At 42.3% G+C, this 24981-nt stretch overlaps 4 protein-coding genes across 7 annotated transcripts in view; 3 read left to right on the top strand and 1 right to left on the bottom strand.

The window, feature by feature from the left end:
• Positions 1-451: 451 nt before the first annotated feature.
• On the top strand, positions 452-2762 carry rpl21 (ribosomal protein L21). Its single transcript, XM_086306244.1, has 6 exons — positions 452-528; positions 1267-1345; positions 1434-1495; positions 1748-1860; positions 2328-2478; positions 2637-2762. The coding sequence occupies exons 2-6, from the start codon at positions 1279-1281 to the stop codon at positions 2724-2726; spliced, it is 483 nt and encodes a 160-aa protein (XP_086162370.1). The 5' UTR covers positions 452-528; positions 1267-1278; the 3' UTR covers positions 2727-2762.
• A 7382-nt stretch (positions 2763-10144) lies between these two features.
• Positions 10145-12119, top strand: gtf3ab (general transcription factor IIIA, b). The gene is made up of 9 exons (XM_086306242.1): positions 10145-10351; positions 10464-10558; positions 10661-10757; positions 10832-10920; positions 10998-11071; positions 11145-11225; positions 11306-11538; positions 11761-11814; positions 11908-12119. Exons 1-9 carry the CDS (start codon positions 10238-10240, stop codon positions 12034-12036), a joined length of 966 nt encoding a protein of 321 aa, XP_086162368.1. The 5' UTR covers positions 10145-10237; the 3' UTR covers positions 12037-12119.
• An 81-nt stretch (positions 12120-12200) lies between these two features.
• lnx2a (ligand of numb-protein X 2a) lies at positions 12201-23154 on the bottom strand. Of its 4 annotated transcripts, none has more exons than XM_086306238.1 (11): positions 23004-23154; positions 20224-20785; positions 17423-17658; positions 17202-17339; positions 16798-16997; positions 15650-16063; positions 15356-15529; positions 15012-15189; positions 14703-14928; positions 14192-14386; positions 12201-13005 (listed from the first exon to the last, which is right to left on the bottom strand). In XM_086306238.1, the coding sequence occupies exons 2-11, from the start codon at positions 20625-20627 to the stop codon at positions 12870-12872; spliced, it is 2301 nt and encodes a 766-aa protein (XP_086162364.1). In that variant the 5' UTR covers positions 20628-20785; positions 23004-23154; the 3' UTR covers positions 12201-12869. The 4 variants fall into 4 exon arrangements, with proteins under 4 accessions (XP_086162364.1, XP_086162365.1, XP_086162367.1 ...); XM_086306239.1 differs by lacking the exon at positions 23004-23154 and adding an exon at positions 21576-22800; XM_086306240.1 differs by having other exon boundaries at positions 12202-13005; positions 14192-14350.
• Positions 23155-24266: 1112 nt separating this feature from the next.
• The window catches only part of LOC147321985 (uncharacterized), a 5733-nt gene continuing 5018 nt past the window's right edge, over positions 24267-24981 (top strand). The window contains exons 1-2 of the mRNA XM_086306237.1: positions 24267-24398; positions 24848-24922. Of these exons, the coding sequence (XP_086162363.1) occupies positions 24373-24398; positions 24848-24922 (101 nt within the window). The 5' untranslated portion in view covers positions 24267-24372. The remainder of the gene's footprint in view (positions 24399-24847; positions 24923-24981) is intronic.

The following is a 24981-nucleotide window of genomic DNA, read 5'->3' as shown; positions in this document are numbered from 1 at the left end:
TTCTAAATTCTAAAAGCCATTTTGTAGTGTTTCCACCAATGTTACTATAGCTAACTAAAGTTAAACATTCATTTGGAAAATATTTTCCAAATGAATGTTTCATTTGGAAAATATTTTATTTAGGTGAAATAAAATTTAAAACTAGACTTATAGAATAAACACGGAAACAATATCATGCGTTTTAAAAACTATCTAGGCTTATAGTAAAATATAATCAGGAAATATCATATTTGTCCACAGAGCCAACCTGATGATGTCTACTTGAGCGTCTGGAAAGTGTTTTTTTGTTGTATTATATTATTGTATTATTCAGCACTTCATAAATGTGAAAGTCTGACAATTGCCATCCATGTACTACAAAACCAAGACTTCTTCATTCGTCTTCAACCTAGGCGTTACCGCTGCTCTCTCTCGGTCGTTTTTTCGTTCAGGCAATCTCACGGGCTTCCTGAATCAGCTTCACAAGGCGGAGTTTCGGGGCCATTGCTCTCTCTTTCCGCCGTACCCGCCATCTTGTAGAGACCGGGGGTAAGATGTTCTCTGTTTAAAAGTCGATTTTCATCTATATTATCCCTTCTTACATGCACAGTTTCACTTATATATCCACCGCAGTTGTTCCCTCATGCGCCACGGTGTTGTTAATGGTTGAAAATGCGTCACTGGGAGTAGTTTTCTCCGTTTACAGCCCTCCGGTTCAGTAGCGTGGCTCTCCATGTGGGCCTGCCAGGCAGAGCGTTTAATAGAAGCAGTTTTTTTGCTCCCTCCGAAACCCTTTTATTCCTACTGAAAGACACGAAACACCGATATTTTACATTTTCATTAAAGCGTTTTTCATGACGTGGCTCTAAAATGTTAGTTACCGCTCAGTATAGCGGACTGAATTGTCCCTGCTAGGCTGTGCATTGCTATGTTTCGTGATGCGCTGGCTATGTATAGTAGTTTTGTAGGCTAATGCACCTCTGTTGTTGAAAAGTGAGGGATATTTGGGGTCGTGTATTTTATTTATCGGCTGTTTGTGTAGAAAGAGCTCATTCAGCAGGTTTGTAGTCATGTGACGAATATGAACTTCCACGTGTTTATGTTACAATGTTGAAAACAATGTTTTCTCTAAGTGACAGTCGGTCTAATTTCCCATCATCTGGCGCAGTTAGATGTAAATAAACTCCTTTATTGACTTATATTATTACACACCTGCTAAAATTACGTGTTTACATTAGTAGGCAATGGTCACACTTACGTGTGTCTAATCTAAGTGTTTTCTCTCAGTAATCAGGCATCATGACGAACACCAGAGGCAAGAGGAGGGGGACCAGGTACATGTTCAGCAGGCCATTCCGCAAGCATGGTGAGTCCCAAGTTTGAAGTGCAGGTAAACTGCTCACAAGTGTGTGTATAAAGTCTGTAACGTGTCTTTCCTTCTCTCTCTTTCACAGGCCCAATCCCTCTGTCCACTTACATGCGTATCTACAAGAAGGGAGACATTGTTGACATCAAGGTAAGCAAGATCAAAGCACTACCTGACTGAGACACCCCAGTGATTATGAAGTAAATGTGCTGAGTTCTTTATAAAGTGCTTTGGGAAATGTGCATGTCTTAAAATGTGTTTTAATGACCAAGTGTGCCTAATTCAAATCAGACCTAATTTAAATAAAAGCATCACATGTTGAGCAGCTACTCCCCATGAGAAAGAATTTGACAAGTGGTTTGTAGAAATGCAACTGATAAAACTATTATGATTTTGTTTCAGGGCACAGGAACCGTTCAGAAAGGTATGCCTCATAAATGCTACCACGGCAAGACAGGACGCATCTACAATGTAACCCAACATGCTGTCGGCATCATTGTCAACAAGCAGGTCAAGTAAGTAAGATCCTTTATTTTTGGATGTTTAGATTTGTGCACTTTGAGCTAGCACACACCAGATGACTTAGAACGTCTACAAATAAAAGAATCTAATAACTAATCAGAGAAACTGTTGATCAACTTGGCATGGCCGGGTTAAGTCTTGATTCCAACTATGTGATCATTATTGTCTGCTCTCACTGGTGTGTGTTGGCTCATGCACTTTACCTAGTGAGAGGAAAGATGACCCCATCTTCACTTTGCTACCATGAACCGTTCTGTCCATGGTGGCCATTCATGTGGGGGAAAGCATTTCATCCTTAAGAATCCCAGCATACCTTCCTCTGTGTTGACCTGGGATTTTATGCAGGAGACATTTAGACATTGAAAGACCATTTTCACAACACAATTAAAGGAAACGTTACCATTGCCCAGTTTCTTTTTTTTTTTTATAAACTGTTAATTGAAATTGTTCACACTCACAGAGGCAAGATCCTGGCCAAGAGGATTAATGTGCGTATTGAGCACGTGAAGCACTCAAAGAGCAGGGACAGCTTCCTGCAGCGCGTTAAGGAAAATGAGCGCAAGAAGCTGGAGGCCAAGCAGAAGGGCACCTGGGTGGAACTGAAGCGCCAGGTATGAGCCGAGTTTATTGTAACACGTGAATAGAGAATTGTTAAAGCCGGAAATATTCAAAAAGTAAAAAGACCACCGAGATGTGTAATTTGAATATAATTAGATTTATTAAAGGAGTATTTTTGTGCTTCATTGTATTCATTTTCCTGTCTCCTCAGCCTGCTCCTCCTCGTGAGGCTCACTTTGTCACCACTAAGAGAAATGAGCCACAGCTGCTGGAGCCCATCCCATACGAGTTCATGGCGTAAAGTGCTTGATTAAAATAAAAGATATTTGTACACACACTCCTTGCAGTTGTGTCATCTGTTCACACATTTGATCATGTATTTCTGTGTCATGATGAGCCATCACTCAGTGATGATTCTCCTCCTTTGATTGCTCTAAATGAAATAAAGAGAATTTCATTTCACCGGCGAACTGAGAGTGACTGGCACACATGTCACAAGCATTTCACATCTGCACAGCTGTAGCTGACAGTTTTCTACTAGTTTACATTTCCCCTGTGAGTACACAGGAGGGTAAGGACAATATGGGCGTTTACACCCAAATGCAATAGTGAGAATCTTAAATATCGTAAACTTGCTTTCTGAAGAAAGCTGTATGTCTGGATTTGTACACTATCTCAGTTAGATCTGTGAAAACCAGACAAACTTCCCCTATTCTGGATCATGTGTCCATATCTTCTCAGTAATGCCAAACAAAAGTAATAAATTACAATTTGTATAAAAAGGGGTGCAGGGTAGCACTGTTGTGTCACCTCAAGAAGGTCCTATGAGCAGGGTTTGACTCCACCATCTGTCCGGGGATTTTCTGTGTGGAGTTTTCATGTTCTCCCCATGTTTGGTGGGTTCTCTCTGGGTACGCTGGTTTCCTCCCACAGTCCAAAGAAATGCACTAGTGGGGTTAGGTTTATTGGTAATTCTAAATTGTCCATATGTGAGTGTAAATGATTGGCTCTGTAACAGGGCAGCAACCTGTAAAGGGTTGCCGCCCCACTTCTTGCTCTGTGGGTAGCTGTTTCCCTGATAAGTGGAAGGGCATTGATAAAAGGGGGAATGACTTTAAATGAGAAAAAGCGATGGCACTGATTATACAACAGAGAAAAGCTCAGTTTTCTGGAGGTTTTTAAGAGCTAAATTTATTGTCATAACGATTGCTCTATTACAGTGTCTGGCAACACCAACACTACGTTAACACTCCAGACCTTTAAAAAAAAGAAGCAACTTTTGGTTTGAAAAGGTGAACTCAGAATGCTGAGCATTTCTGTATAAAAAATGAGCAAATAATGACATTTTCAGCTATCAGTTAATCTATAGTGTTGTTTTTTAAATTATATTTACCACTTATCTAATTATTTATGATATATTATTATTATGTTATTTATCATTCACTGGTTTGTCACTACAGACCCATTCACTCCTGCAAAGCGTGAAAGCAAGCCTCGGTTTCAGAGTCTAAATTGTTGCCACGTGTTTATTAAATGAAACAAAACAGCTTTGAATCTTGCAGTTTAATTTAGTGATACAGAAACAGAATGCATGTATCACTCATTAAATATCATCAAAGGGGAGAAAATGAAGCCCGAGAGTTCCCTGGGAGAATTAAAAAATAAAAATGGTGATTAGGTGTGTGCAAGTTAGATCGAGCAGGCAAATGAAAATGCATATCAGGTCTCAGTCAGGTAGCTGGGTTTCTACTGTTTAGACAGTAGGTGGCAGTGTGCACCAGGGTGTGTGCTGAGCTCAGCCTGAAGGCATCAAGCGTGTGGCTGGACAGATGAACTAAAGTGTGCTGATGTATCATATTTGGTGAATGTGAGAGACTGTCACCAGGGGAAGTATTATCCACGACTTTACCTTAGGTGTACACAGAACATGATTCAACAGTTCCCTCAAACATACTCCAAACATCATGGTTATATGTTATAATTAGGATGTCCCCTGCCTACCTCTGCACTAGGGCATTTTAAGTTTTCATTCATTTATAATTTAGACTTTAGTAATTTTTTTTTGTCTTATTACTCATTTAATAGATAAAATCTGTGGTTTAGAAGCCTTTGAATAGCAATTTAAATTCTTAGCATCTATTAACAAGATGATACTCTAACAATAGTTACTATATTTGTTCCTGTGGGAAGCCAATGAAGTCTTTTTACACAAGTAAAAATGAAATAAAGCAGGATATAACATTTTCAATATTATATTAGATAATACTAGATTCTAAAACACTTGGATGAATCTACAGGGAGTTCATAATTATGATGTTATCTGTTGAATTCATCTCAAATCTAAAGTATTGACCTGTGAGGAAGATTTTTTTTTGTATTATTAGATTAATTACTAACAAGCCAAATCAATAAATTTAAACTTCACTTAAAAGATTCAGAATACCATATATTTATGTTTTGCAATATCCGGGCTGGACTTTGGGCCATTACAACATCTTGATTCTTAATTTTCAGCCATTTTATTGTAGATTTGCTGGCGTACCTATGAGTTGCATGAATCGGTCTCGACCCAGCTTTAGCTGCGGGACCGATGGCCTTGATGTGGAACAATAATTCAGAGTCAGGGTAAAACACTGGATTAGGTCCTGTGGGTGGAAGCCCAAAGCATCACCCCTCCACCACCATGCTTGACAGTCGGTATGAGGTGTTTGTGCTGATAAGCTACCAGCATTATGTTATCAGCATTATGGCCAAACATCTCCAATTCGGTCTCATCTGCTCAAAGGACATTGTTCCAGAAGTCTTGTGGCTCCTTCAGAAGCAACTTTGTTGGAAAAGTGCACTTAGATTGTGACAGGACTGCATAAAGTCACATGAAAACTTTTTTCCCCCACACTGTATGTTAAGTTATGTGTTTCATAAAAATAAGGATATTTTAAACAATCATAAAGTTTCACTGTTTGGCAGCTGATATATGACCCCCCCCCCCACCTGCCCGGCTGAATACAAGAATGTGTACACAGGGTCATGCCTATGTAAGTGTTTGTGTACCTGTGTGTGGACCGCTTGATGTGGGCTGTTTAATCAGTGGAGGCTGAATGGCTGGCTGGTTACGTGACAAATAGGTTATCTCATCCCACCTCAGTGCTCTACCTAATATTTACACAAATTAGGACCAGTTTACAGAGATATCGCCCGCAAGGAGGAATGAGCTCAAGGGACTTAAAAAAAAAATTACTTCTGTAGTTGTATTATCCGAGTTTGTATTTTTTTTAAAAAGAGAAAAAATACTTGTAGAAGAATTTGTAAATAAAGTGTATACTTCTAAAAGGCTCATTTCTGCCTATCCATAACCCTGCAGACCTGAGGTCATGATATTCATGCATGGATGTTATCAGGCCATTGTAATACGTGTCCAACAACCTGAAAAACAAAATGTAATCAGTCAATAAGCAGGCTGGCAGCCAAACCCTTTGGTATTGATTGGAAAGGTCTGGAATTGACTTGGAGTGTCTAGATAAGAGAAATGGCATCTATGCAGATATCGGCTGAACATTTGAATTAAAAATTAAATATTGGTCCTCTGACAAAGGCCACCCCAGGTTTTTATGAATCAGATTCATGCTTTTGGGTGTTTTTTTATTCTCAGCCAAGGAGATGATGCAAAAGCTGACAGAACAAATTCAATAAGACTTTGTGGTCACTAACCAAAGAGGGATGTCTGTGATTTTTTGGCTGTCCGCTTCTATTTCATTCTGTGATTTTCACCTCACATACAGAGCCTGTGTGTGTGTGCTTGTTCTCACAGACACACGGAGTGTCATGTGTGGCCCTGACTCATAGAAGTTACTGATTGAGGAAACAGAGTGTAAATAGGAGAGAGAAAGCAAGCGAGAGGGAGGAGGGCAGAAAGACGAGGCCTGTGGATAAAAGCCGCGGAGCACTATGAACTCCTTAATCACACATTTGACACACACAGATTGAGTCTGTCAGCTCAGCCAGCAGCTCGGAGCAGCTGTATCGACCCAGGACGTTACATATTAACCACACACACACATACACACACACAAACAGCAGATAGTTGGTCATGGACACAGACAAGAGTTTTATGCGGAGAACTTACATGGCAAGATATGCAGATATGACATTTCACAAGTATCTGCTTTCCCACTTTACCTGAATAACACAGAGTTAGTATTATCTTTGAGATTTATTTGGTTAATCTGCCCAGGGTTTGAAATCTCTCAAAAAAAGTAAAAATGTCCCAATAAGCTCTATTCCCATTGTGATTTATTCTCTGAAAAGTGGTAGCTGTAACTGAAGGGAAGTACTGGAAAAAAATCAAAAGAGAAACAATTGTAATAAACAAAACACACCGTTACTGCTTCAATGGGAATTGAGAGGATAAGTAGCACTTACTAAGTGTGACTGGCTCTAGAAAAACAGATGAAGTTTTACTAGTTTGTTGGTGTGGAGCATTCAGGTGCGTGTCAGTACAATGCCAAGAAAAACATCTGGAATGATTTTGGAAAACAGCTGTTGCTGCCCATCAATCTGGTAGCTGTTATAAGGCCATTTCCAAACAATCTGAAATCCATCGTTCCACTTGTTTTTCAACATTTGCCATGATTTCCAGTCTTCCCAGAAGAGGACAAATGTTAAAGTTCATGACAGCACATTTAGAAAAACACTGAACGAGCATGGCTTGTTTGGAACGGTTGCCAGGAGGGAGCCTCTAATAGCTAAAAGAACATGCTTAACAAGATTAAGTTTGCATAGCCACATCTAAACAAACCACAAAGACTTCTTAAGTGTTTTATACAGACAAGACCAAAGTGGAGATGTTTAACTGTAATGCACAGCACCACATTTGGAGAAAGTCAAACAGCACGTCAGCACGAACACTTCATACCAGCTGTGAGCACAGTGGTGGAGGGGTCATGATTTGAACTTGTTTTGGACCCACATCTGTTTAATAGTTAAAGAATAAAAATAAAAAACTTAAAGCACAATGATCCCAAGCAAAACAGCAAATCTAAAACAGAGTGGCTGAAAAAGAAAAGAATCAAGATGTTTCAATGACCCAGTCAAAGTCCAGACATCAACCTGATTGAAATGCTGTGGCGGGACCTGAAAAAAAAGACAACATTCCACAATGGCGACGTGAGAGACAGGATAAAGTAATACAGAAGAAAAGCCGTGAAGTTGTTGCTGCTAACTGTGATTCTACAAGCTCCTGAGTCACGGGGCACACTTAGTTATTTGTAGCACTGCAGTCTTTTTTTTTTAAAGGGCACCTTTCTGTGTGTTGTTGGCTTTTATTTGGATTCACCCTGATGATTCAGGGTATTTCCTAACAGATTCAGCGATGGGTAGATCCTCCTTGCATGTGCTCTATGCTGCTTCTCAAAAAATAAATAAATCAAAAACAGGTAGCTAAGGAAAAATTAAGGAGTTCTTCCATTTTCATGATTGCGATTGAGTAAATGTACAAAAGATTCATAAGAGAATATTCAACTACACGTGCAGTAGACTGTATTGCCGCTGAAACGTTGATGTTAGGGGTATTTCATGTTCCAGCAGCTTTATTTATTTATTTTTTGTAACTATTTTTTCTACTTATCTGTAACATTATTAAACTTGCTTAAAAATCTTATGTAAATATGAAAGTTAGCTACAGTTACTTCAACCTTCTGCTTTAGCCCAGAGTTCTGAAATAACTGAGTTAGCTACTTTAGTTGCTGTGCTGTGAGGAGCCCATGTGAAATTCCAGTGAAAACCAACAAAGGATATGTATTTTTGCCATATGGGTGAACTGGCGGTTTTCATTGTGATCTTATTCCCATCTGAGGCCTCATCATTCCTCTTATTCTCCCTGTTCTTGGTTGGAAAAAAAGACCTTCGGAGATTGTGAGACTAATATCTGAGAATGTGATGCAAGTGTGGGTGTGACGGAGTGTTTGGGATAGGCCTGAAGGGCTTACAAAAGCACAAGAAAATCCCACTGCAGGTCAAACATGCAGTATCTGTGGGTGTGATAGGTGGGGTGAGAGTCTGTGTGGTTATCAGAGACAGGTGTAGGCACGGCCATACATGTAGGTATTGGGCCAGCTGTATTGATTCCGTCCCTGACAGCACAGGTGGCGGTGGTGTTGGTAGTCGGGGGAGGAGCCGGAAGAAAAGAGGGGGACATGATAACAGTGTCAACTGACCCCAGCATGCTTGCCTGAAGCGTGGGAGGGCATTGAGGTAACGCCCAACAGGCTCTCAATAGGCCTTATTCACAAAAATCAGTCAAAGGTTTCACATGAGAGCACGGCATGGGCCCACAGGGCGATCTGTAATGTTTAGACAAGCAGATAATGTCACTGGATTGTCAGTGAATGATTTTTTTTAAAGCCTTAAAATTTGGGCTCAATTTATTTAAGTCTTAAAAATGTGTGAAAGAACACTTTTGTTCTATTGCAACACTGGATTTATAAAATATCAAACATCCTGGGTTTATTAAGTACAGTTTGTTGATATAGTGTCTCTATATTATTTGGATACTGCTGTATAATTTGGTTGGGACTTCCGGTAAAGACTGCTAGCAAAATTTCAGGGCGCTGGCAAGATGAACTTTTGGCCATTTACAATAGAAATGTGCTTAGAAAGGCTCATTCTATTATTAATTGTGTGAACCATCCACTTCACAGTGAGTTTGAGTTGTTGCCTTCCGGCCGCCGTTTTAGAGTACCTCCGAGGAGGACTAAAAGACTCCAGGTCTCTTTTATCCCTACTGCGTATTGTCTCCTTAATGGCAAATAATTGTCCTTGAACTTTCTATCATTATTATTGTTATTATTATTTTATAGTATTGTTCTGTTTATTTTTATCCTCCTGCAGCTAAACTAATTTCCCCTTGTGGGACAATAAAGAAATTGAATTGAATTTAGCAATACTGTATATATATATACATACATACATACACACACACACACGACTTAAGTTACATGTTTTTACAAATGCTAACACTTAAAACACCAAAATGAGAAATTCATATGTTAAAAATATTTTTAAAATTAAAGTGTGACTAATTTTATTGAATACATATGTATATACATATGTATATATATACATATGTATATATGTACATATATACATATATGTATATGTACATATACATGTGTATATATATATATATATATATATATATATATATATATATATATATATATATATATATATATATTTGCACTAATGTCTTCTTTTCAAAGGTGATTTGATTTAGTTTCAGGTGTGCTGCTTACAAAGGAGCTCACTGAAGAAATATTTCAGACAACCATAAATCACACCAATCACAGAGCCTTATTGGAGGGTTGATAAGAGTAAGATTAGTGGAGTAAATTCAATGTGTGTGTGTGATTAATGGAGACAGGCAGTCGCCTCTCTCTGGGGCTGTGTGCCACACAGCAGATCAGCTGATAGAGAAACCTACTGCAAGGACTGCGGGTGACATTTTTAAAGCCTGTATCAATCATTGTAGAGGAAAGACTCTTGGACTTTTATAATGTTTGAGTATCATTGGGTCTAAATCATTTTCTTGCATCTTACATGCTAAATTAAGTAACCCGTAAATGTAGGTGAGTACAGAATGCTTAACATTTTATCATTTCTTTGAGGCACGACACCCCCTTTTGCCTCAATTGGTACATTCCAATCATATAAATTAAATACACGAGATGTGGTGGAAGTAGGTCACTCAGTGTCCTGCACCGACGAACAGAAAACAAAAGTTTACTCCTTGGCCACACCTGACATCTCTTATTTAAGATGGGGGAGAGGTTGCAAAGTCAAAAAATTTATGTTTGCTCATTTTTTGATTGTAAAGCTACATTCAGTAAACCGTGGAGGCTTGATGCTCACCTTTGCAAACACACAGGATTGGTAAGTGGCTCAGAAATGCTAGAAGCATGAAACAATAAATAGCTGATGTGAGAATTGAATGCGGCGGATTGAATGGCTGCTAAGTGCTCCCTGGCCTTATGTTAAATCTTAGAAACCATTCTCCTGTGAGAGCTGTGACAAGAGCTTCTGCACCCGCTACCAACTCACCAGACATGAGCTCAGTCACAGTGGGGAAAAGCCACACAAGTAAGCAAGCAGTTTGTGCCTAAATGTCAAGTCATTAGGTTAAAAAAAAACAAAACAAAAAGGACTTGATTGCTCTGAACAGTTACCTTCTTTGCTCTCCAGGTGTCCGGCTGACGGTTGCTCCGAGGCCTTTGTCAGGAACGCCAGCCTGAAGAACCACATGGCCCGAGTCCATCAGCAACAGGAAAAGAGATTTCAAGTATGGCTAGGCTTATTTTCTTTTAAGTTGTCCTGTGATTTCGTTATATTTGTTTAATTCTGCTGCTTTTTCAGTGTGATCATCAGGGCTGTGAAAAGGAATTTAACAAGAGGAACCAGCTGAAAGCTCATCAGTGTGAGCACCAAGAGAGTCTGCCTTTTCAGTGAGTGGCTGATGCAAGGACTTGTTTTTTTCCATGTATTTGACCATTTCAAATTTAACCTCTTATTTCTTTTCAAGTTGTTCCTTGACTGGATGCACGAGAGAATTTCTCACTCTTAAAAAACTGAAGCATCATGAGAAAATACATGAAGGTAAGTTGGTACCAGAGCAGTGAATTTCTCTTAAAGCGTGTGCTCAAGTAAAACCTTCGTCTTTCTGCGGCAGGCTACCCTTGTGAGACTGAAGGGTGTCCTTTTCAGGGAAAAACTTGGTCAAATTATCTGAAGCACAGAAAAGAACACAAAGGTATAAATGAAACTCTAGGAAGCACTGATGCCATGTGACTCATGCCAGCTGTAAAACGCTAACTACTCCTCTGGTCTCAGACAAGGTGCTGTGTGGACAGTGCAACAAGCTGTTCAGCAACTTCTGGTTCTTGCGCCTGCATGAGCTTCGCGTCCACTCCGGGGAAAAGAGAATGTTTCCGTGCCCCAAAGAAGGTTGTGAGAAAAAGTTCACTCGCCGCTTCAACTTGGAGAGCCATGTTCTGGGAGACCATGAGGGGAAGAAGCCCTTCAGCTGTGCTGTTCCTGGCTGTAACAAGAGCTTTGCCATGAAGGTGAACCTGCACTTCAGTGTATAGAATAAAATGTATAACTTTCAAGCCAGTGTTGTCCAACAATGGTGATGACGTGGTTGACAAACTGAGATTTTTCTCAGACTACATTGTTTTCAGTGATGACCAACTTCCTGTAACCTTCATTATATATGGCAGGGCTTTTTCTTTTTCTTCCCCAATCCAGAAACTAAATTATTTTCTCATTGCTTTGCTGTTAATTAGGAAAGCCTGTGGCGACATGGAGTGGTGCATGACCCAGCAAAGAAAAAGCTTAAGGTACTATTGACCTTAAAATGGATTTGGGGTGATGGCTTTTCCCCACTTTGTCCTTGAATATGTTACAGCATTGGTTCTTTACTCCTCTTCCAGAAACTGCATCCTAAAAAGAATCTGCCCATGGCACAGCGGGCCGGACCGGCAGCTGCAGCCAATCAAGCGGAGGCCAACGAGCTTGCTGCAAAGCTACACAGCACAACTCTGGAGAATAACAGACCTTGAGGCTGCGTTAAGATCTGGATGTGTTCTTTAATGATGAAACATCACATTTCTGTTTTTGTTTGAATAAAAGCCTCATCAATGCACTTACTGCAGCAATGCTTCTATAGCTGTTGGTGTAATATGCCAAAATGGCTTTCAGCATTTGCTTACAACGTAGAAAATGACACTGTAGAGTCATGAATCCTTTGCAGGAAGTGTTTATTAAACAAACAGCACACATTCAAACACATGTATAAAACTCCAGCTGCTATTGCAGCTGGTTTATCATGGTGATGAGGCCTAAGGGCAGTTGAGCCCCAAGGGTGCGGCAGGTTTCTAATAAGGCCTGAGGCTCATTCAGCTGGATACAGCACTGGTCTTGCAGAACATCTCGATTAAACTGATTAAGTGTCATTATCCTAGATCACAGCAGATTGCAGACTACTCCTCAAAAATATTTAATCTCTACCTGCATCGATGCATCCACCTGAATATAGCCCTGGATTCTACAACTGCCTGGTGAGGTGACTACAGCACAGATTGCCTGTTAACAGTTGCAGTACTATTCTCCCTGTGGGAGTGAAGACAACATGACCATATGATCACAGCAGTGTGTGTGAGAGTGCAGTCTGTCGCGTGACGTGGCACGATCTGGATCAGTTCCCACCTGGTCAGGACAGGCTTGGGTCCTGCTGGGTCTTCAGTAGTTCTGAATGCGTTTGGTCCTGGATTAAGCCCGATATGGAGCGATGTACAGTAGCACGTACCAGTTCACTTTGGCCAAGGTCGTTCCCAATATAGAACATTCTGGGTGGACTCTATGGAGTGCGCAGCCTGCTCATGATCTGGCCCAGCTATACCAGGCTGCCAGGCCAGGAGACTACAGTAAGCGCCACCCGGCTGCGCTGCTCTTTCAGCATGGGCACCAGGGCCGAGTGGCTCATTCCTGCTGTCGACAGGCCGTTGACTGCCACTATCATGTCACCACACCTGAGATGACAAAGAGAGACATGTTATCATAGGCTTAGAAACAGGACCTGATAGCTTTGGGCTCAAACAGCACTACATACATGAAGACGAGCCTTTTGAGATGACTGTGATCATCAGCGTATTAATTTGCAATTAAAATAATTGCAGGGTACAATTTGAACTCCAACATCTTTAATGGCACTTATGAATTTCCCACAATAAGCTGTGCAGCTGTATTTTAGTAACATGTAACCTTGTGTAACAGAGTGGCTAGGGGAGGTGTTTTTAATAGGTTTTAGAAAACAAAGCTCTGTGGCATACAGATTATACTTATTAGGATTATTTCATTGTTTGCTTTTTTTCTCCCAAAAAGACTTTTTGGCAAAAGGAAAAAAAATATCGCTACCTTTATTCTTCAATCACTGAGGAAAGATTAGCCTTTATTCTGAATATTTTTTTGTAGTACTGACACAAAAAGGGTACAGAGAAAGGAAGGAAAATACTCAGAGAGAAGACATATCTACTGTAACTTTTTAAAACCTACAATAGATGTTATTCGTTTTGATATATGGACAGATGAGCTACAGAACTGAATTATTTTATTGCTTGCTAGCTGCATTATGACAATAGATAAGACAGTTATGCCTCTAAATATTAGCATAAAAAATAAGCGCACACTACAAATGTGGGCCTTTTGAGCCTTTACAATTGTTAAATAAGTTCAGTCAGGACCACTACAATCAAAAGAATAGTTATTTCTGTAGTAATTTATATTTCACAGGGAGATCAGGTATGAAAACACTGATTAGGTCAGACACAATGTGAAAAGGAGGAGCCAGGGTGGTGATGGGTTGCAAAGTGGACAGCAGTTGTGCAACAACTTTGGGCAGGCTAAAGCAGCTTAAACAGTGCCCTATCTGAGATTTACCAATTGGATGAAAGGTATCAGATGAGCCACTGTCCAATTTAGGCTGGCACAGAGCTCAGCTGATCTGCCAGGATTACAGCAGAGCTTGAACTAACCCTTTGCTCTGTACTTGCTGAAGCCTCAAAAGCCTCAAGCAGACAGCCTGGATTATAATGATCATTATACACATATTTCTTCTTAAAGCCTGAAGTAAAAATCACACAAAGTTATTTATTTATTCCCCTCCCCCCTGTTTTTGTAAGCCACAGATTATCATATAAAGCACAACTGATCACTCACTTGAGGCGGCCGTCATAGTATGCGGGTGTGCCGAGGACGATGGTCTTGATAAAGAACGCCTGGTTGCCATGGCTTTCCTCATATCCCCCGACGATGCTAAATCCCCAGCTGCCAGGATGGCTCCTGCGCAGAACAATCTCATGGCTACTGTGCAGGTAGCTGCAAGGAGAGGGTGGAGAGCAGAGTGAAGGAGGGCTGGACAGACAGATGGACAGACAGATAGATTGATTATGATCCCACGAACAGATTCAGGACGCTCATGTTGATATTTTTAATACATAGTAAAAAATGGGAAAATGTGACAAATAACCAACCAATCAGCACAAAGCCCACAAATCAGAAAGTTAATATATAATTAGTTAAGATAAAAACAAGAAAAACATGACATTTAATGAAGATACAAGCTTTTCTTTCTTGTATAATGTCCTGTTTGAAGCTGCTGACAACACCACCATATCACAAAACACAATCACACATCCAGAACTATATTGTATTTCCTCTGTGTGCTCACCTGGGCAGGCCCAGCCACATGACCCACGAGGGGGACCAGTTGGCATCAAAGTCACTGTCGTGAGTGTGAGGCAGCAGCTCATCATGGTCCTGCTCTTCCACCATGCTGACCTCGAGCACTCGCAGCTGGACCGAGGGCGACGCAGCGCTGGCCTTCAAGGTGCCCACGGCCTCACTGTGGCTCAGGTAGGTCAAATCCTGCCCGTTGATGCTCAGCAGCACATCACCTGAGAGAGGAAGCGAGAAGATGCAGTGGTTTTCTGATGTGATGTTTGGGTTGTGGCTCAATCGGTCCAGAGGAAGCGTTCACCTCTTTTGATTCGCCCATCCCTCGACAAGCAGCCGTGCGGTTGGACGCTCGTCACAAAGATCGGCAGCTCCCCACTCTTGCTGCCCCGCCCTCCTGCAACAGTCATGCCCAGAGACTCGTGTGGTTCCTTCTTCACAGTGATGTGTTTCTCCTTACAGGTCACACACTGGGACAGGTCCTGGGAGCAATCGAAACACAGGCTTGATTTCAATACGGCAAAAAAAAAAAAAAAGTATACTCTTTTTATTGTATTACTTTTAAACCTCAGTTTAGATTTTGATCTCATAAAATCTAATTTTATAACGAAGTAAAGGTGAAACAAAAAGGGCAAGTCATGTCCTCACTCTGTGGGTGCTGGTGCGGGACAGGTGTATGGCCACAGGACTCGGGGTAGAGCTGTGGTTAGGCAGGAAGTGATCAAGGCAGTAAAGGTCTCTGGTGGAGCTTGATTTTGGCGGCGGCGGTGGAGTTGGTTTGCTGGGTCGGCCAATCAGCAGGTGGACTCGTTCTCCACTGGCCTGAAAGGGCAGAATCTGTGCTTTAGAGACAAATCTGAAGTAGCAAAATTATTTTTCAGCCCCTGTCTGTAAAACCAAAAGGGAAATCCAGGATTGTAGACCCAAATGAACAAACTGCACCTGTATGATCTGAGCAGCTTGCTCTGGGGTGCCGTGTCGCAAGTCCTGTTCATTGACTGCCAGCACGCGGTCGTTACTCCGCAGTCTGCCATCCTTGGCAGCCAGACCTCCCTCCAGGAGATCTAACACAAACACCCCTGACTCATCCGTTCGCCGTACCAGCTTGATTCCAAGCTGCTCTGTGGAGTCTCGCTTATGCAGGGTGATTCTCAGAGTGGCTGGGCTGGGTGGGGTGACTTCGGGAGTGGAGCAGGGGGCATGGGGGACTGCTGGGGTGGAGGAGGAAGAGGAGGGAGGTGCCCGGGAGGCACAGCGACGCTCCCGGAGTACAGTCAGCTGCAGGGTGGTGCAGGGGCGGGCCAGGGTGGAGCGAGCAAAACTGTGTGGCACGTTACTGATGTCCACATTGTTCACCTTGGAGTGGAGAGGAATGGAAAATAAAAACTAGATGAGCAAGCTAGCTTTGAAACATGACCAGATTCTTAGCTATCTGACGCATTTAAGTCGCACACTCATTTTCTTTTAGCTCTGTTTTGGTCAACACCAAAAACAACTGAGAAAGAAATACAGCATTTATAGCTTCCCCTGTCTGAAAGGTAACTGTCTGCTCTCGAGCTTTCTCAGGGAAATGGACTGTAAATAGAACCGTGAAACCACAACAGTGTGCCAAAGGGTGCTAACATCTACAGATCTTGAATATTAGTGAACTGCTCACTAAGGGTGATCCCTTTCAACTACAAGTACTCATCTGATTACCATTAACAGAAGACTATTGATTAGAGGAGCTTTTAATAGTAGACCAAAAATAGAAAGTTGACTAAGACGAAAGTAAATGTGGTGCTGAGAGAAAACAACTGGCTAATTTCTAAGTGAAGCTCTAAACTATCCAAAAATATATACATAGATCTTTTTCCCCAAAACACAATGTCGAAACTGATAGTCAGGATAATTTAGAAATGTTGCAGTCACACAGCATATCCAGAACAATGTGCCCTACTCCACTGTTTACAATATTCTCAGCGCTGCACTATCTGCAGCACATCTCCCACAGACTCCTAATAAAATGTTTATTAAGCTCTTGTCTTCAACAAATCTTCCAAACACTCTCTGAAAACACTGAAAATTTACACCTGAAACTGATCTCTCACCTGGAGTATCTGATCCCCGGCCAGCAGCCTCCCGTCCCTTGCAATGACCCCGTCTCGGTAAACTTCCTGAATCACGATGTTGATGAGAGGCGTCTCATTTCCACCAACAATGCTGATTCCCAGCTCTACATATGGGTTTGCACGGTGGACCTCTATGGCAGTTATCTCTCCTTCAGGAAGGGAGGGGAGCTTCACACAGCCTAGAGGAGACACCAGTGACATTATCAAAAAAAAGCTTCACTTAAGAAAGTAATTTCCACATCTTTCCAACCTTTAGTACAAAGCTGACTGGATGTGATTATCCATTTTTTGTATAAGACTACAGCTCGCAAGGAAGTAAGGTATTTCATTATCCAAGGTCCCTTTGAGAAGATCCTCAGTGAAAGGAACAGATGATGTCATACCCTCCTCAGCAGACAGAGGCGGGGATTCAGGGCAGTCCCAGCCAGAGGAGGTGGAGCTAACGGAGCGCAGGAGATGGATACAGGGATTACTGAGGGGCCGCTTCACCCTGGGGACCACACACTCCAACCCTACTACACCTACAGGCAGAAGGACACGAAGAGATGGATGACAGCTATATTATTAACTTTACTGACAATCCAAGGCCGATAGATCAACTTACTGTCTTCTTCGGTGCTTTCCTCAAAGGCTGGGTTGTCAAGGCCGGCATCATCTGTCCACACAGGCCCATTACCGCAGCTGTTATTGGGTCCAGAGGGCGGTGACGGCGTGCGGTCCCTCAGGTCTGTCTGTGGTGTATGCGGTGACCTGGGAGGGCTGGTCACCATTGCTCGCTCATCCCCGCTCTCGCATCGTGGACCGTCCCCATTTGTCTGCTGACTCTGCATCCCTGGACACCTTTCATCAAGCAACAGGTGTCAGCGTATCACCCCATCCGACATGTAAAGAAAACCAAGCTCAGTTAATTTGATGCGGTGCTCGCTCACAAGCGAAGAAAACTTGAGAGATTTGTTTTCTTACACTGCTGAAGTTTACAATGACTTTAGTTAACAGGTTCTTTCTAAAATTCCAAAATTAAATCAGTGAAGCACAAGTGAAGCTCCAGAAACATGCTGACACTTTGAATAGTGCAATAGTGAGGTTTTTTTTTTAACCCTAACTACTATGCAAATTCATATTTAAGGTTTTTGATTTTAAAAATTTGTTAGAAGGTTGAATAAACACTAAAAATTTAAATTTTCTGGCGATTTTGTCCTGGTTCAGGCTTTACAAGGATAAAATCCCAGGAAAGAGAAGCAAAAAAAGAAAAAGTCTGTTTTTGTGGTTGTGATTTTCAGTTGTAAATTAGCCTTGACCCTTCAAACTGGCTTGAATTAATAACATCATCTAATTTTTCAAGCAACATGAAGATCTTAAAGCTCTGGGAAGAATGGGAATTCTATGCTAGGAAGCACTTCAAAGCCATAAAACAGCGAAAAAAGACGTCTTTCCCAAATTCCCAAAGGCAAAGGCTAGCAAGTACTCACATCTGAGAAGCTGAAAACAGAGAAAACTGCTGATTTGTTGTATAAATAGCTCTGAGATCACATAATGAGCTACAAGTTAATTATAAAATGTTTCCTTAAAAAAGAAACACAGGACGACGTGTCCCTTCTTCGCCTACAAAAATAGAAACACTTCACTTAGAAACAATTTAAAAATAAACGCACAACGACTCCCTCAAAGGGTCAGTATGGTGTCAGCCTTAATTTCCTTTATTACTGTAAGTGGTAGCTTAGAGGTGACAGGTGTTTAATCCCTTGTGACACAGAGTAATTTTGTTTTCTTTAATGAATTTCCTTCCTTGTCTAATCTTTCGTTTTTGCAAAGAACAAATAATTTTGACAGGAAAACTGGTAAATGCTAAAAACAAAGACTTCTGCTCACATAGATGTAGTCATTTGGTTCCTTTGTTTTTTTCCCAGGGACAGTGAAAGTTCATTCCTCACACGTACACGGGCAACAAAATGAAGCAGCCCACCGTAATCATCGTGGAACACCGTGTCCTCCTCTTTGAATCTAATGTCTGATCCCTAATCTTCAACAAAAACAATGTTGACTTTTAAAGTCACACAAACACAACGGCAGGCTGTTGGCTGCTATCTTAAACCGAAGTCTGCAGGGGAGCGGTGAGTTCGCATGAGGCCGAGATTTAAGCTTTGCTAAAGAATGTCGCGTTAGTCCTCGTGGTGACCTTGTGTGATCTGTTAGACCATCTTTCCTTATCTTGTCAACACAACCTTACGCGTGTATTATTTCCTGAGGTAAGACCGGGATGCAGATACTTTTAAGAATAAATGTTTAAAGGGGATACACTCAAGAGATTTTGCCCTTACAGCCTCACTAGAAGACGACAACTGGTGTTGTTACGCAACATTTGACCATTTACCGTTATCTTGTTGACTTTCGGCTTCACCGGCTGGCACTTTGCTACACAGCGTTTCTTTAAAAGGGATTCTTTTATAGAAAAACAGCTGACTCAGAAAAGCTTTTAAAGGACTGTAAGTGATAGTCTGTTACCCTGATCTTGTTAAGGAAAATCTCCTCAACTTAATCGAGGTGTTAGGAGGACAGTGAAAAACCAGTCAACAAACCAACGTCAAAATTCAACTAGAAAGGAGTCTGCTTAAAGATCAAGAGCACTGGTTTTAATGCCTTAACCAGGCACAAACACATCATCACATACTGCACGAATTACATCCTTGAAGCAGCAATGACAGCCTGACACCGATGCATGCACACGTAATCGTGCACTTCAGTGCAAGACATGGCAACAGAGGAAGCAGGACAGAGAGAGTAAGAGGCAAAGCAAACCGAGATACAGACTGAAATAACAAAAACAGTGGAAACCAGCGAGTAAATAATGTCTTTTTGTCATTCTGAGTCACGCTGACCTCACACCCCACTGCGTTCGACTCACCACAGGCCGGGGTTGCCCTTGGCTGTCTCACAGAAGAAGTGGTTGAAAAGATCTCTGGTGTTGAAGTTGCTCAGCATGGTTGCAGAATGAGAACACGAAGGCTCCTGGTCAGCCAACCCATGACTGTCGAAAGGGAATCACTAATCCCCCGTCACATGACCTACAGCCCAATAATCCCTGCAGGGTCTCACAGCACCTGGTCCAAACGGGCCAAAAGCCAAAGCGTGTGCACGGGATGGGGGAGACCTTTAAGGTTAAGAATGGTGGGTAAGTCTATGTGATGCGGACTCTGATTTGTGATATCTCCACTGGTTCAGCTGAAAAACAAGCCAATCACAAGGACGGATTGGCCCTGAATGCTGCTTGTGGTTATTACTAAAGGATGTTCAACCGATCGCCTGGTGGCTTTGTTAGCTGAGAAGCTAAGCTCATGAAATCCTGACTGCATGCACGGTGTCATAATGATCTCATGCATTCATCTGTCTGCATAAAAGCTTTATTACCTGTGTTTAAGGTGCGCCTCCAGGTCACAGCGAGGCATGCTGAGGGAGCAGACAGGGGTCAAAGGGCAGGACACAGACAGCTTGTCCAGCAGCTTGTGCACCAGGATGCTGGACCTGCGGCATGCCTGCAGCTGCAGCCGGGTCCTGTCCAGAGGGCAGAAGTCCCTCTCCTGGAGGAAGCTACGCAGGCAGCGGGCGCAGAAGGTGTGTCCGCATGGCGTATCGAGAGGCTGCACCAGCGGTTGCAGGCAGATGTGGCACACCAGATCGTCGTCCACTTCCAGACGGTAGTTGTAAAGGTGGTTTTCCCAGCTGCGGTGGATCTGGCCACACTCGGGACACAGAGCCTCCAGAGCTGGCTCCACGGACCCAGCCAGACCCACCTCGGAGCCCGGGCTGCCCATGTCTTCTCCTTCAACGCAATTCAGCTTTGGCACGACTGAGTCCAGCTGGGATGCAGAGCGGTTGGGAAGGGGCGCACACACTCCTATCCCATAAGCTTCAGAGGCTGAACAGGTGGCGGAGAGGACAAATGCCCCCCAGTGGCTGATGGCACATCACCCTGTGGGTCAGAGGCCAAAACAAGAGAGTTAAACAGCTGTTTCAGAAAAAAAAACAAGACAACAAGTGTTGGGCATTTATTCATGTGGCAAATACTTTGTGCACGTGTGCCCACGTGTTTGCATGAGACTGAGGATGACACCGCGTGTGTGTGTGTGTGCACGTTTATGTCACTGCTGAGATTATGTATTGCTGCTTCTGTCCACTAATCTGGCAGTATAATCTCTCTTTTGCTCTCGCCTGCTCCAATCTTCCAATTCCACAGAGAGGGAATTATCTGGGATTGAGGCAGAAAGAGGGCACAGATCAGAGAAAGTGAGCTTGGGAAAGCAACAGAAAAGGAAAGTGATGCCGACAAGATACGGAAGGGAGTGTAGACAGGTGGAAGAAGAAAAAGAAGAAGAGATCAATGGGATGTGAAAACAGGTACAAGGGAAGAATAAGAATATGGAATGGAAGAGAGGATGAAAGGAAGGGGGGCGAAGCCAAGGAAAACGCTTGATATTTTTGGTTCAGGCTGGGTACAGTAGATGAACTCAGTCTCCTCTACAACGGAAAGAGAACACGCCCAAAGCAAAGTCTTGAAATATAGCACTCCAGCGAGCAGAGCGTGTCCCCAGAGCTAATGCACCACAGTGTGCGCTGATCATTTCCACAGCGCTTCACATCCAAAGCCCCTCAGACCCCCTCGGCCCTTCTATTAGCCCAGCCTCCAAGGGGCCAGATGCTATCAGCCGACAGCAGAGGGCGTGCCTCTACGCTCAGCGGGCCAGCCAAGATACAGTGACTACCTGCCTCTGTTCCAGCGAGGGTCTGCTCCTGTCTCCATGACGACCTGGATCCCGTTCTGCTCAGTGGGGCTTGACATTCAGAGTGTAGCCAGAGAAGGATGCAGAGGAGCCACACAACAGATGCACTCCACTCAGCAGGATGCTCTGCTCCTCCTCGGTACAGCCTGAAAGCTTGTCAGACAGCGCAGACGATGATGATGAGAGTCCCCTTGAGTCGTTTTTTTTTCTGCTCTTTTCATCTCGTCTGGGTCTTTTTTTTTTTCCTTGTGACAACCTGTCCCTCCTGTCTCCTTGGCCACCCCACCGGTAGTTACTTATTTCAGCCTCCTTTAAGTACGTGCTCCTCTTGTCTGCGTGTGACTGGCTGCTTCTGTCTCTATCCCGCAGCTGGACATGAATTAATCATGAGGACACAAGGCTTCTCTGTTTCTATAACAAAGCTGTGACATCACCACATCACACACACACACAAACAAACACACATATAAACACACATATACGCGTAGACATGCGAGCGTAAGTCTACACAACCAAAAGCAAACACGCACGTCGAGCACAAGGGCGTTTTTAGGTACCTGTGAATGGTCTTTATCAATAAGTAAAGTCTTCATGTTTTTACTGTGACGGCACTTCAGAGCAGTGAAAAGCACTTAAATGTGTTTTAAACAGAGCTGTTGCAACGGATTCCTTTATACAAGCAATATGAAGACTGGCAAATGCTTGTAGAATATCTCTTTTAATCCCACCACACAGTGTGTGTGTACATGTGTGTATGAGAGTCCAAGGCCGGGCTGTTATTGTCATTGCACTGCTTTCCATTTCAGTAAATAACACTCTTGTCTCTCTGGTTATTGTTCGAAATGACAATCTAATCTTACAGGACACGACAGTCCAGTGTGCAGGAATTACATTTTCAAAGAAGATGAAATGATGTTTTAGGCCACAGATTTAAAATCTCAGGTCCTCTCGGCTTAGCCTACATTTTCATAAAACCCCATCTCTCTTATCTTAAAAAAAAAGGCTCTGGTAGCCACTTGCAGGAACAGGCCTGCTGCTGCTGCTGTTCTGCAAGGTCTGTTGCAATAGGCTGCCTTTTTTTCTTAAACCACCCCCCTCCACACCACCCAGACACACAAAGATAACAAAAAAATGACACTGATTTAATTTACATGTACAATAATTTTTTTCTGGCATAGACCTGATCTACCTTGGGAGCGCTCCCACTGCAGTGTCATGATCAAATACGCAAGCCCGACACACTTACATATATCAGAATTTTTTTTTAATCATTGCCCCCCATCTGTCTGACTCCATCCCACCCTCCCCACAAGCGGAAAAACCTGGGACCGATGAGGCGACAGCAGCATAGAAAGCAAAGCCAGCCACACACTGACACCGCTCGCGCAGGCAGATGTGATGTGACGTTACCTTTTCCGGCGGCTCCTCCGCGCCGTGCACTCCGGCCCCAAAAAGGGGGGTGATTATTAGCCGCGGGACCTCAATCACGCATCCACCGCAACGGACCGTTCCGCAAAACCCGCACGAAAACGCCCCCGTGCCTTTGGCAGCGCTGACCCCGCCCACTGCTGTCCGTCAAAACCGAGTGGGCGGGGCATACGGTTGTCAATCCAGAGGAGAGCTAGGGGTTGGCTTTAAGACCGCCTTTTCGTAAATACATAATTAAAAAACAAATAGACAAATAAATAAATAAGAAAACAAAATGTGTTTAAACATATTTATGTATAAAATAAATTCTAATAAGTCAGCAAACACATCAAAATAAATAGATAACTGTATACATTTGTAACGCAGACAAACATAGGTAAATCGATACACGAATAAACACATATAACTATATATATATATATATAACTATATATATATATATATATAACTAATATATATATATATATATATATATATATATATATATATATATATGCAAGATTTATAAGTAACTACATATACATAAATAAATAAATAAATAAATAAATAAATAAATACATGGAACAAACATAAAAACGTAAATAAATAAAAGTATTCATACTGTAAGTTATTCTTTTTGAAGATTACTGGTTACATTGTAGACTACTGTTATAAAGGCTTAAAGGGGGCGTGAGATTAAAACTTATTAACATGACTTAGTTTTATTTTAAATAATAAGTGAAACTTAATATTACAGCTTTCAGTTTTGGATAAATGCCGCTTTTAAAGATGACAGTGTCTCCCTTTCTCAACAAGTTTTGAGAGATGTTAATAGTTAATTAGCACAAAAAACCCCTTTCCCATGACGTATAACATTCACCAAGCAGTGCAATGAAATAAAGAAACCTCACCAGAATTTAGGTCGGTTGATGGTCAGAAATAATGACGACAAAAACACTGCCAACTTCTCAAGTTAAGCTAATATTTTTGATGCACACAGCAGCTTTATACCAGTTTACCGTAAAATGGGGAATTAAAAATAACCACTACGGCATCGCTTTCGTTTTCCTAAACGGGTACATTTTGTTAACTGTGTGATAAAATGAGCCCATACTGAAATATCATGATTTCTTTTTTTTTATTATAACGATTTAGTCGGTTACTGACCAAGAAAGTTATTTGGGAGATGGTAGAAAACATAAAAAGAGAAACGGGTGGAAGGTGAAGCTAAAAATGATCGGGCATTATTCAGGGCACCAAAAATCATCGGGGTCCTCGGTCGGAGGACCTCGCGAGGAGGTAAACAAGCGATGTTGGGTTAATTAACGACCATCCATCGATTTTACCGCAATTAAGTTTGCGTGTGATCGCGATGGCAGAAGACAATGAGCTGGAAAAGTATGTAGCGTGTTAATATTTGTCCTCACTTGGTATTTGCGCACTGGTGAACGCAGGTTTCCTCTAAATCTGTAACAACGCTCCGTCGGTAAAAAAAAAAGATGCTCATTTATTGTGTTGTTAGACGAGCTTGTGATTGTATGGAAAGCATGCCTTCGTGGTGGCACACACCATGAGCTCCCTGTCCTGTATAAAAGTAGATCAGCGGGTCTCCTCTGCTGGGATTGTGCCGATTCAGCAGCTCGTGTCAAACCAGGACACTGTTCCCCTTTTGCTCCTGATGATTCACTTTCTCTTCCGCATCACTCCGTTTTCTCTCACTTAATTAGATTATTCTCCCCTTGGCTCCCCCTTGAGGATTTGCGCCATCTTTGTCCTCGGCTTCTCATTTTCCCTCCCCTTCACGTGAACAGTGTTTGACGTTTTTTCCTCTTTATTTATCCATCTAGGCGTGCAGTGGAGGAGCTCCTCAGGGAGACTGACAGAGCCCGCGTGAGAGCAGAGACCATGGGCCCTGCAGGATGGTGAGCACAGTGTCTGACATGCCATCTGTCTGACTCTTACTTATCTGCTTTAGTAAGAA

This window comes from Aulonocara sp. 'chitande type north' Nkhata Bay, linkage group LG9, assembly GCF_057382095.1.
Source record: "Aulonocara sp. 'chitande type north' Nkhata Bay isolate Kocher_YH1m ecotype deep benthic linkage group LG9, A_spYH_male_GT1.1, whole genome shotgun sequence".
In the NCBI taxonomy this organism is placed as follows: domain Eukaryota; kingdom Metazoa; phylum Chordata; class Actinopteri; order Cichliformes; family Cichlidae; genus Aulonocara; species Aulonocara sp. 'chitande type north' Nkhata Bay.
This window is presented reverse-complemented; position numbering and strand designations above follow the sequence as displayed.

Bases quoted from the DNA above. Each gene is read 5' to 3' on its own strand.
- rpl21 (XM_086306244.1), top strand. From the start codon at position 1,279: ATGACGAACACCAGAGGCAAGAGGAGGGGGACCAGGTACATGTTCAGC. The intron at 1,346-1,433 runs GTGAGTCCCAAG...TCTCTTTCACAG, and splicing joins CAGGCCATTCCGCAAGCATG to GCCCAATCCCTCTGTCCACT. The intron at 1,496-1,747 runs GTAAGCAAGATC...ATTTTGTTTCAG, and splicing joins GAGACATTGTTGACATCAAG to GGCACAGGAACCGTTCAGAA.
- gtf3ab (XM_086306242.1), top strand. From the start codon at position 10,238: ATGGGGGAGAGGTTGCAAAGTCAAAAAATTTATGTTTGCTCATTTTTT. The intron at 11,072-11,144 runs GTAAGTTGGTAC...TTTCTGCGGCAG, and splicing joins TCATGAGAAAATACATGAAG to GCTACCCTTGTGAGACTGAA. The intron at 11,815-11,907 runs GTACTATTGACC...CTCCTCTTCCAG, and splicing joins CAGCAAAGAAAAAGCTTAAG to AAACTGCATCCTAAAAAGAA.
- lnx2a (XM_086306238.1), bottom strand. From the start codon at position 20,627: ATGGGCAGCCCGGGCTCCGAGGTGGGTCTGGCTGGGTCCGTGGAGCCA. The intron at 16,998-17,201 runs GTATGACATCAT...TGTCTCCTCTAG, and splicing joins GCCTCTGTCTGCTGAGGAGG to GCTGTGTGAAGCTCCCCTCC. The intron at 15,530-15,649 runs GTGCAGTTTGTT...CTGCCCTTTCAG, and splicing joins AAGCTGCTCAGATCATACAG to GCCAGTGGAGAACGAGTCCA.